This window comes from Polypterus senegalus, chromosome 7 (genome assembly GCF_016835505.1).
Source record: "Polypterus senegalus isolate Bchr_013 chromosome 7, ASM1683550v1, whole genome shotgun sequence".
NCBI lineage: Eukaryota > Metazoa > Chordata > Cladistia > Polypteriformes > Polypteridae > Polypterus > Polypterus senegalus.
In genome coordinates, this window is record NC_053160.1 from 161,249,800 (window position 1) to 161,262,593 (window position 12,794).

General features: G+C 34.3%; 1 protein-coding gene across 3 annotated transcripts in view; it reads right to left on the reverse strand.

The window, feature by feature from the left end:
• sema4d (sema domain, immunoglobulin domain (Ig), transmembrane domain (TM) and short cytoplasmic domain, (semaphorin) 4D) overlaps positions 1–12,794 on the reverse strand; it is a 138,973-nt gene that overhangs the window by 39,315 nt on the left and 86,864 nt on the right. For all 3 annotated transcript variants that reach the window (XM_039759466.1, XM_039759464.1, XM_039759465.1), the window contains exons 5-10: positions 12,183–12,328; positions 10,445–10,507; positions 6,225–6,323; positions 6,041–6,134; positions 5,706–5,819; positions 378–529 (exon numbers count right to left, since the gene is read on the reverse strand). In XM_039759466.1, the coding sequence (XP_039615400.1) occupies positions 378–529; positions 5,706–5,819; positions 6,041–6,134; positions 6,225–6,323; positions 10,445–10,507; positions 12,183–12,328 (668 nt within the window). The remainder of the gene's footprint in view (positions 1–377; positions 530–5,705; positions 5,820–6,040; positions 6,135–6,224; positions 6,324–10,444; positions 10,508–12,182; positions 12,329–12,794) is intronic.

Sequence of the window (12,794 nt, forward strand, 5' to 3'; positions counted from 1 at the left end):
AATTGTTGCAGAAAGCTGCAATTTGTTAACAAATTACTTGTTCCCTGAAAAAGGTTTTTTTGTTGAACTCTGAAAATGATTTACTTTTTTGCCACTTTTCTTTGTACCAATCCAGGTTATTCACTGGACTTGAACTACTAAAATTTGAATAAAACTGGAAAGATAAGGTGTGTTCAAAGTATTAGTTTCTTCATATACATGCACACACCCTCACTAGAAAGGTCTAGAAAATTAATACATTGCCCATTCCTGAAAAAGTAACTAATTTAAAGAATAAAATTTGTACTTTCAACAACAGACTTTAAGAAAATCTGTATCTCAAAAATATTCTATATTAACTCAAAATTCTAAAATATCAGACAAGAAAGTGAACTCACCTTACAGACCCGAGCTATCCGTGGAATGGACAACTTAACAAAGAATTCATATTCAACAGAAACTTCAGTAAAGAAAAAGTAGACTTTATCATCATCACCATCAGCACTGTCTTTGCTTTCTCTGATCACATCTGCATGCACAAAGCTAGGTTCTGCACAAGAAAGGAATAACACATTAGTATAATGACAATAAAAAAAACAAAAAATATTTCTTAATTTTGTGAACAAGAAATATATTAGCCATTATATTTTTTGCTGGGAGATCAAATGGCAAAAAAGAACAACAGAATTCTAAGTATCAGCTTAAATGACTCATGGAGTCAATCCACTACCACTTTACTTAAGTCTGAAGGAACATACAAAGGCAAGATAAAGTAATTTAAAAGTTGAAAGTTAAGGGTGGTTTTAAAAATGATGGTAAGTGGTTTACATATATTAATATGAATTTAAGCCTCCCTTTCTACATTATATCCCAAGTCAATAGTTTGCCTCTTTTTCTAACGGAAGAATGTTACTTGAAACCCATTATTATAATAACACTTTTAAAAAGTTTAAAGTGAAACAAATTTATCCACTAATAACTTTTTAAATGTGTTTAAAAGTGTTTATAAGATTTTTTGTCATATATACCATATAGAATTTTCCTGGTCTGTAATGTGAAAACCAGAATATTCTGTGGAATCTTAGTACCTGCCAAAGTTTTGATATTGAGGGTTGACAACAATATCAAAACAACAACAAAACACTAATACTAGCCCGTTGGTTAAGGCAAATCAAAAGACTAGTATGTGAATCACGCTAAGGTCCCGCAATTCTGTTGAATGGCATATCAGTCTTTGGCACAGAATTAAAATCATGAAATGTATGCAACTTCAAGTACTTGATGTAGTAAAACTTATATTTGCAACACAGCACATTAAAAATGTCTTTCTATTTTAAAGTATTTTACAGCTCTGAGTAACTCAGGAGTTACAAAACAATGTTAAATTAACTTTCCTGATAAAAAAATAATATAAATTATTGAGATTCTTGTTCACTTTAAAACAAAGGAATTATATCCTTTATTCCCTAATTAATTATTGTTCATTTTATATAGCGACTTTAACAAAGAAATGTATTACACAATGCTGTACAATGCAACAGCTTATGTAAATAAAGCAAACAAGCAATAAATAAAAAAGGACATAATATCAAATGATGATGTGCTCATTACTATGTCACATTCTAATAAAGTTTAATCATTTTCCACAACAGCATAGCCTTTAGGTGTTTATATTCTAACACAGGGCTTTTCATTTATATCCTGGAGAGCTGCAGTGACTACAGGTTTTAACCTCACCCAATTTCTTAATTAGAACCCATTTACAGTGGTGTGAAAAACTATTTGCCCCCTTCCTGATTTCTTATTCTTTTGCATGTTTGTCACACAAAATGTTTCTGATCATCAAACACATTTAACCATTAGTCAAATATAACACAAGTAAACACAAAATGCAGTTTTTAAATGATGGTTTTTATTATTTAGAGAGAAGAAAAATCCAAACCTACATGGCCCTGTGTGAAAAGTAATTGCCCCCTTGTTAAAAAATAACCTAACTGTGGTGTGTCACACCTGAGTTCAATTTCCGTAGACACCCCCAGGCCTGATTACTGCCACACCTGTTTCAATCAAGAAATCACTTAAATGGGAGCTGCCTGACACAGAGAAGTAGACCAAAAGCACCTCAAAAGCTAGACATCATGCCAAGATCCAAAGAAATTCAGGAACAAATGAGAACAGAAGTAATTGAGATCTATCAGTCTGGTAAAGGTTATAAAGCCATTTCTAAAGCTTTGGGACTCCAGCGAACCACAGTGAGAGCCATTATCCACAAATGGCAAAAACATGGAACAGTGCTGAACCTCTCCAGGAGTGGCCGGCCGACCAAAATTACCCCAAGAGCGCAGAGACGACTCATCCGAGAGGTCACAAAAGACCCCAGGACAACGTCTAAAGAACTGCAGGCCTCACTTGCCTCAATTAAGGTGAGTTTTCACGACTCCACCATAAGAAAGACACTGGGCAAAAATGGCCTGCATGGCAGATTTCCAAGACGCAAACCACTGTTAAGCAAAAAGAACATTAGGGCTCGTCTCAATTTTGCTAAGAAACATCTCAATGATTGCCAAGACTTTTGGGAAAATACCTTGTGGACTGATGAGACAAAAGTTGAACTTTTTGGAAGGCAAATGTCCCGTTACATCTGGCATAAAAGGAACACAGCATTTCAGAAAAAGAACATCATACCAACAGTAAAATATGGTGGTGGTAGTGTGATGGTCTGGGGTTGTTTTGCTGCTTCAGGACCTGGAAGGCTTGCTGTGATAGATGGAACCATGAATTCTACTGTCTACCAAAAAATCCTGAAGGAGAATGTCCGCCATCTGTTCGTCAACTCAAGCTGAAGCGATCTTGGGTGCTGCAACAGGACAATGACCCAAAACACACCAGCAAATCCACCTCTGAATGGCTGAAGAAAAATAAAATGAAGACTTTGGAGTGGCCTAGTCAAAGTCCTGACCTGAATCCAATTGAGATGCTATGGCATGACCTTAAAAAGGCGGTTCATGCTAAAAAACCCTCAAATAAAGCTGAATTACAACAATTCTGCAAAGATGAGTGGGCCAAAATTCCTCCAGAGCGCTGTAAAAGACTCATTGCAAGTTATCGCAAACGCTTGATTGCAGTTATTGCTGCTAAGGGTGGCCCAACCAGTTATTAGGTTCAGGGGGCAATTACTTTTTCACACAGGGCCATGTAGGTTGGGATTTTTTTTTCTCCCTAAATAATAAAAACCACCATTTACAAACTGCATTTTGTGTTTACTTGTGTTATATTTGACTAATGGTTAAATGTGTTTGATGATCAGAAACATTTTGTGTGACAAACATGCAAAAGAATAAGAAATCAGTAAGGGGGCAAATAGTTTTTCACACCACTGTACTTACTACTAAAGCAAAAAGTGTTTTGGGCACAGTTTTAGTTAACTTGCTTGTTACGATTAATTTCCTATTGTAGTTTTAATCAGCTGCATTTAGGTTTTAATTGTTGCCTGCTTTCAACCAATCAGTTAATGAGGTTGTGCAAAAAAGGAACCGCTAGCTCTCCAGCTAGAAAGCATCCAACTCAACCTGTGTGCATGCATTATGAAGTATCTTTGTTAATACAGTGTTCTGTCATAGACAAGAGAGAGGGGAAGGACCATTAAATATATGGATAATGTTCTCAGAAAACAAAAAATCTACAATGTGATAAAGATTTGCCCTGAATGAATGAAAGCACTAACAAGCCATATCATTAACTACCAAGTTTAGTTATCTGCTAGGCCTGGCTTTAAATTACAGAACTGATTGGAATGAAACCCTACAGCCACTGTGGCCCTCCAAGGACTCCTGTTCAGACACCTTTGTATAGAAAAGTGACTGCCTTTTTATGATTATTAATGACCTAAGACAATATGTATAGGGAATTCATAAAAATTCTGCAGTTTGAAAATAGCCTTGGAGAAAATAAATATTAATAATTTCTCCACCGAAATGTTACTTTGCAATTTTCATGTGTATTAGATGTACAAGATGACTAAGACTGGGAAATAGGCTAAAAAACTATAGGACTGTAAAAGTTTAACACAAGCAGATAAGGCACAAAAGACATATGAAGTTAGAATGTCCGTCTGCTGAAAAATACAGAGGTACACAATCCATCAACTTATTCATGTACATTTGCTCATTGTAAAGTAAAAAGCACTGTACTTGTGTCTAGTTTAATTAGAATAATGACCTACTGTGTGAATACTTTATTAATGTGATACATAACAAAATAATCATGCATGGAAAACAAATAAAATAACATTAGTAATTTTCTATTTAATATGTAGCAGCTGAAAAGACAAGAGAAAGAAAACAAACCTTGATATGTGGATTTGTATTGATATGACTGAAATAATGGACAGAAAATGCAGGGAGATGACAAGTGGGCAGCATATTATACTGTCACAGCAATGCACATAGTTCAAATATTAAGCTATTATAATTGTTGAGGTTGTCCTACTTCTCATTAAAAAAAGAAAATCCAAAATGGTAAGAATCTCACGATTCAAAAGAATAATAAAGGCATTATTTTTAAAGGAGGCAAAAAGTAGTTTGACACAGAACAAAACATACAAATCACAATATTTACAAATGAAAATCTAGTCACGTTGGAAAAATTCAATATGAACTTGTTTCAAAAGGGTCAGTGATCTTCAACCTGAAGTTAAAGCATTGTATCAATTCCACATCTGTAGTACCATACCCACATTTCTACTAACCACCTTTTTTGAAAGCATGTAGTTTGAAATATTTTAAATAAAAGTTGGTATTGATGTTAGTTAATTCAAATTGTAATATTTATATCTGAAAGTTTATTCAATGGTACCTCTATGCCTTGTAAAATCTGTCATGGCTACATAGGTGAAAAATTTGATACCGTCAATTTTTTCTACATGTAAACTACTAAAATTCATAAAGCAAAAGGTTGTAATATATTCTTTTACAACTACTAACTGAAATAAACCTCAATTACCTTGTTAAACTGACAAAAATTCTAACGTCAACAACCTACATTAGAAATTTGGGAATAAACTGGGTAAAAACTCCACCTGAATAAGCAATAAAAACGAAGTTTCTAATTAAATAAAAAAGGGTTAATAACATGCATTTATGTCCTATGGCACAGACATGCCACATCGAATTTTCACCTAACAGTTACAAGAGAAGCCTCTGGCTTCTAGCAACATTAAAAAATAAACAAATTGCTCTAAAATGATTGTATATAGAGATAAATTATTAAGTACTGTCGCTTTAAGCCATATAATCTGATATCAATGTAACTCCCAATTTAATTAAACAAAGCAACAAATTAGATAAACTGCAAAGCTCAAAAAGGTAGATTACTGGCAATTTAACAAAAGTACTATGTATGCATTATCCCTAAGTAAGACATAAACTAAAAGTTTTAACTATGTGTGACCTTTAAGGAAATCACGTTAAAAAAAATAAATTCTTAAATAAAAAGCAGTAGATTTTCTTTATATTAACTAGGACAATAAAATTCATTAAGGACTTAAAATTCAATTAAAAGGAAACATTTAGAAGAATCATAATGCATGAATATACAGTATGAGTTAACTGTGTTCCTAACAATTACATATGAAAATTCTGAAATCACTTCAGGGCTTTTCTCCTAAATCAAAGTGTTTTAGATAACAATCCTTCAGGTAGATTATTATTATTATTTTTTTTTTTTACCATTAAGCCAAGATATGGAATATTCTGTCCTCAGTGAAGCCTGTGTTGAGCTCCTGTAGATAATGGGCTCACTTCCTAAGAAATTGTATACAGTTCCAGAGTAAAGGTCACCATCTACAATTAGAAGAGAAAAAAAATATATCACAGAAAGGCACCAAATGTATCTAAAAATATCTAACATGACAAAACAAATGATTGCACTTCTGAGATAAAACATTGACATTAAAAGCCTTTATTAATAAAATATACAGGTATGTAGAAAGGCAGTTCACCAAAGGAAGTTATATTTTAATTCAAAAAGGAGTATCTCAGCAACTAAACAAGCAGATACTTGCCAACCATTACAGATGTGAAGCTTTGGGCTGGATCAAATGAACACTTTCCTCGTCCATCTTCAGTTCTATTTTCCAATTTGAAATCTTGAATTGACTATGATTTTCAAAAATAAAGGGAAGAAACCCTTGTTATTTTGTGAAACAGGAAAACACAGGTATACAAAAAAAAAAAAAAAATACTAACCAGATAATCGCATGATGGCTGAAATGCATGTGTCCCACAGACAAATAGATGACTAGTATTCTGCATCTGAAGGACCCGTATGTAATTAAGGCATTCAGTCTGAAATTAAATACCAAAAGCAGATACTCTAAGAATGCTTTCAAATGTGAGTAAAGCTGTTTGAGAAAATGTTTCATCAAAATGACAATAACATTGTTACAATAAATAGAATACAAAAGAAAAGATGTTTTCAAACTTGCAGAACTGCTTCCCATCTCCTTTTTAAGCCACAGGCACCAGAAAACAGAACACTTGATCATTTTAGACAAGATAGTTTCAATGTATTTTAATAAGCATGCTGACAATGGATATACAAAAACAGAAATCTTGTTTCCTCTCAGTTCCATGGTATATGTAGCTACATCTATGATGAAGATGCAGTTTAATATTTTGCCCTAAGAAAGATTCATGTGTTGAATGTAGCTGACAACATATTTGTTCCTGAGCACCTGCTGATGTTTTGTAAAATAAATTTACACACATAAACCAGACTTTTTGTCAAAAATCAGAAAAACCTTATGTATCTGTGTCCTAATTGTTAGAATAAAGAAAGAAAATAATTAGACTGACCGCTCCACCAATAGCAGAGGTATTTAGCAGTAACAAGAAATGATCCATCCAGGCAACCCACTTAATGTAGTTATGGGTAAGCAGGGATGAAGTCTATTCCAAAAGCAATTGATGTGGGCAGAAACCAACCCAGAATGGTGTAGCAGGCCATTACAAGGTACACTCATGCACCCTCATATAAGTACTAATACAGGGATTTTAACTCTATGAATTACAGCTTTCTAGCATACAGTGCATAAAATTCGCAACAACAAGATGATGGGACATTACTTTTTTTCCTTTTTAAAATGCAAACTGCTATGAATGTACCCCATTATGGTTTAGTTCTATTCTTCCTTACAAATGGCAAAACCTGTTGTTCTATTATTTAAAATTTCAGAGTATAAGGAGGAACTTGAAGGCCTTTCGCACAGGTGAATTTTAGATACCACACATGCAACAAATGATGTAATAAGAGGGAAAAACAGGAAAAAGTAATGCCATTGCCAGTATCTTTTTTACATAACCTTGGGCCCTGCTAGTCTTTACATGTTTTACAAACGAAATAACTGAATGTATTAAATGTATTGTAATGATGACTGAGTAGTTAATTATTGTTATTCATTCAGTCGCTGTTTTTATCCTAAACAAATTACAAATAAGTACATACACAAAGGTTGGCATAATAAATGCAAGAAAGACAAATATGAGGAGGAAACATGTATGCAGCTAATAAAGGGTAATTGTACTATGCAATTTACAGCATTCAAACAAATCTTGAAAAACAGAACAAATGCAAGGAGAAACACCACAAACAAACAGAGTGACAACACAAATCCATGTAAAGAAAACATACTGTGCAATTTATAGCATCACATTATGTGCAGTTTATAAGAAAAAAACTTTAAATGTGGCACCAGTCCATTTACCAGTATCAATTATTACAGGTGGCAATTAAACTGGACATATCTTGATTTGGATGCTTCTGGCTCAGAATGGAAAACATTGTAATGAGAACACAGACGTGTGAGACAAAGACAGAAACCACATAGAGCGAGTTGTTTAAGATCTCAGACAAACAGACATATTTATTGTTTTAGTTCACAACAGAACGGGCAAATTACTGCACCATACTATGCCTATGCATGTTTTTTGTTGTTAAGTGCCACAGGAAACTCCCATTAAAACAACAAATCCTGGAACACACGTTGCATGTCCACTCCAAGCACACTGGCCAACACAGTATCCACAAGCTCTTTAAAAGCAGTGAGGATATCATTACAAGGCAGAAAACTTAAAGGTTATACTGTTTAGACCTTTTCAAGGGATTCTTTGGTTAAAGCACAAAAAAATCTTGAGCCTGAATCTTTTGACCAGGGGTTATTACACAAAGTACAATAACTGAAACAGCATGAACATTAATTTGTCCAAAATTCCTGTATTACACTTTAGTGTAAACAATAAACATATTTCAATATTAAGTACATTTCAAGTGCTCCCTTTTGCCATGTTAAATGAATATGTAATTCATGCAATAACTGAAATGACGAAGAAACCAACATTTCCATGTAAAATTTGCTATCAATAAATAATTTTAAAGTTCTCCTTTTTTCTTCACATTTATGAAAATAAATAAAGGAAAAGGCAACAGCCTAAATAAAGAAAAGAATGTAAACACAAAGTGTGAAAAGTGCCACAGAATTTTAACATTGACTGGACAGTGCTATAGCCTTACAACTAAAGATGCCCTGCTCCATGATTGTCAGAGTTTAGCTAAAACTCTGCTCCATACTCTACCATTTCACCTGGATTTTTAAATGTGGCATAGACCTTTCTCACCAGATTTCTGCTGTTCCTGAAAGTCGGCCAATGACATCATAACTTAGGCTGGCACCACACTACAGGACTTCAAACAACTACTGTACTAGTTGGAAAGCATGTGTCATTTAATGCCTGGAGTTCCTGAATCTCTTTACCTCTGAGGATGTCAAATTCTACAACTAACAAAGGTGATTAATATCATGATACCTCACAACTTTTCACCTTGGTTCCAAGTATCGTACTGCACCCTGAAAGTGCGGTGATGTTCTTATTTTGTTTGCTAGTCAACAAGAAGCACAATACGTTGCAATCTCAGACCACTGTTTCTCTCTTCCATGCCAAACAGACATTTGTGGTGGAGCTAACGTTCTTCATTTTTCTCCTCCTTTTACACAGGCCAAAACACTGCTAGAATTTCCAAGCAACCACCTTTGCTCTTCATCATTTATAGTTATTGTATGCATTGTATTTCTAGCCGAGTGCTCACTGGTGGTTAATTCTTGGAGGCACAAGTTTTTTTCACTGTGACTAGAAATTCACTGCAATAAAACCATTTTGATATGATCATAGCACTGGACACTATCCACTATCTACGGCCATGTGGTGTGTTTCCCCCGAGGGTGATCCAGCTCGTAAGATCCTCATTGTTGAGGACCCGAGTGGCTGGACCAGGCCAAGGGGTCGACCACGCAACACCTGGCTGCGGCAGATAGAGGGTCATTTCTGGAGGGTGGGACTGGACTGCGCGTCTGCCTGGGGGGTTGCCAACTGGGATCCCGAGTTGTTTTGTCATGTACTGGGTGCAGCAATGCATTGTACCAGTGCATGCTCCCCAACTTGACTTGACTTGATAGCAAGCTGCAGGGAGCTATGATTGAGTTGCTAGTGGTATAATACTATGCAGCCAATGGTAATGGGCATGGGCTGTCAACATCTACACCGAGAACTCCTTAATATCAAATAAAAGAAGGTTACAACTTAAATCAGAAAAGTTGTAGAGTGTAACCATGTTTAAAGGACTGTTTGTGCTAAGGCAGACAATTTTACATACTTTAACAGTGGCTTGAGAATTCTGCTGATATTAAAAGTTTAAATTGTGACAAATCACTTTCCAAATATTAGAGCATTGTTCATGTGTTTTCATAAAAGTTAGTTGTGGTTGATTTTTTCTTCAAGCTGCACATTTTTCATGCCTTTTTGTACTATTCCTGCTTTATATCAAAGAGGCTAATGTAATATCTGATAGTCTAAAAGTAAATGACTATCCTGAGGAAAGTGAATCCCTTTTGCAATATGCCTTGCACCACCACCATCTACTCAAAGCACCGTGATGCTCCAACAGTGATGTATTAAAAGCCAGAAGTCTGCATGACCATCATCATCAAGTCTGTCCGTCAGAACCCTAAATACAAAGAGGACTATTTCATTTATGTTAGGTAGAATGCCCAGAGGGGACTGGGCGGTCTCGTGGCCTGGAACCCCTGCAGATTTTATTTTTTTCTCCAGCCGTCTGGAGTTTTTTTGTTGTTTTTTCTGTCCCTCCTGGCCATTGGACCTTTCTCTTTTTCTATGTTAACTAATATTGCCTTATTTTAATTTCTTATTTTGTCTTTTATTTTTCTTCATTATGTTAAGCATTTTGAACTACTTTTTTGTATGAAAATGTGCTATATAAATAAATATTGTTGTTGCCGCCATTCTCCTGCAACCTTGAACTCGATATGCAGGACAGAAAATGGACAGATTTTTATTTTGTATAATGATGAAATACTGAGAATATTAAAGATGTCAGACAGTCAATTATCAATTACCTCTTTAGATTTTCCCTTTACTTCACACTCCTTTCGTTTACCTTCAGGTACTTTCCACAATACCTGTAAAACATTATATAAGAAAAACTGTTGAATAAATTACAAGACAATGCACAAGGAAATGTTGGTTAAATAAATAGTACATCATTTAAAATATATAACAGGTTGTTATGTTTGCTTATTACAACGATACAACAGGTAAAGTTTCCACCTCACTACTTCAGCACCAATCTAATTCTTTATTTAAGTGATTCCTATGTTGGATTTACATGTTCTGTTCATTCATGAATGGTGTTTTTAAATGGAAGATACATCTGAACTGGCCTAGTGTGTGTGAGTAATTCATTCTAACATTCCAAGCAAATTTCCTACCATGATTTGGGGTTGCTATGATAGGCACCAACTCTCAATGACAGCATACTAGATATGCAAATGTGTGAAAATGGATGGAGAGTTGGAATTTAAATGTATTCATCTCCAGATAGTTCAGACTCAAGTTTTGAATTTAAGAAAACAACCTCAGTTTAGACTGGCCTGTCAAAAGCACTAAGTTCCAGAAGTGTTGTTTTGTCATAAATTTTGCTCCAATGATACTTTGAATTCCTCCAGACTATCTTGGTCATATTTTTCTTTGACTTATGGTGAACTAATAAAATCTGACATTTACCAAAGGAAGAGAAGACTTAAGCTTTAGATCAGAGCAAAATGTTTAATGTTTTATATTCTAGCAGCCATGCAAACACTAACATTGTTTAGGCTTGTCTAATCACCTGATTACAGTTATCCTCTAAAACTGGAGTTTTGTGAATGTTGGCCAATTTTCTTTTTAGCATACAATGGAAATATGGAATTTGCCATATGAGATTACTTTACTAACAGAACTTGTTAAAGAATAGGTGAAAGTCTGATATTTCTAAACATGTTAATCCATCAATCTTAAAAGGGGTACTCTCTGTTACACTAAAGAGTAAGATGGTCTTAAACACTTCCAGCTTCAAGCTTGACTATCAAAACAAATACAGCAAAACCATGTGATGGAACTATATTTAATTTGCTTTCATAAGCATAAATACTAAACTACATATTACTGAATTAAAACTATTAAATATAGACCCTGGGCACTACTATACTCTTCTGTACCAGGGTAATCTGGTTATATATTATTCCCATTGTGCTTAAAATTAATGTCTCAGATCACAAAATTACACATTGGTACATATACAGCATTATTAGAGTAACATTTGCTGAATAATTGTTGCATTTAATGTGGTTGTGTGTGTGATGAGATAGACCATTGTTTAATGTGGCATTTTGCCTGGTAACTGTTGCTTTCTGGATTGTCTTTTGCTCTTCTGCAATCAAGAAATTGGTTAAAATTTCTGAAAACAGAATTAAAGAAGGCACACTGACAAGCGAAAGTGATTATTCTTTTAAAAGAATTTTAGAAGCTGCATTTCGTATCCCATATTATTTAACAAATGCATGTAACTGCAATTAATAATAAGTAACCATTTTGCACTTGTATACTTTATGCTGTTTTTCCAGGAAACAACGTCACTCTTTATAACCCAGAAGTATTAAAAACAACCAAAAGCGTTCTTGAAATCAATTTAAACTTGCTCATTTATTATATTTGCATTCTACTACTAAAACATATGAGGTCAACAAGCCAACAAACAAACCAACAAGCTTACACAATATGAATTTAACACTGTTGCACACAATATGTCAGGTTTACCTGTTTATTTCTGACAGCAATATTTTCCAAGTTTAGCTCAAAGATTGCTTCTCTTGCTCCCACATACAATATTTTCTTTTCTTCATTTAGCAACAAAGTTGAATAATTAAAAACTCCTGGTTCAATAAACTCTTTCAAACTAACCTCTGTAAATATAGAAAATAGTGACATTGTGACTACTGCAAAATAAACAGAGCTGGTTAATTTATTTAGCAGATTCCTGTTAAATGAAGAGGAGAAAAAAATTATCCCACACAAAAGTCACAAGCTTATTACTTCATGGTGTTGGATATACTCTTTACAATGAAATTCCATTAAATGCAAAGATTTTTTTGTGGATGGAACAACCAGGCAACAAGTGGAAAAAACTGGCTCTGGTCCTATCTTAACCTTTCTACAGTAACCTTTTAATAATCTCTTTTTGAAATCTTTACTTAAGTTAATCTAATATCTGTTAGATGCTTTTTTCACTTTAAAAATCTGGAGGAAACTACATCATTTTTTCTGCCCCTTTTATCAAGTACTTGTGTAGTGAGGCCTGTTTAGTTCCTAGTCAAAAGAGAGTGTGCGAATTGTAACTTATTTATAGTACTCTGTGCCTGTTAAACATTT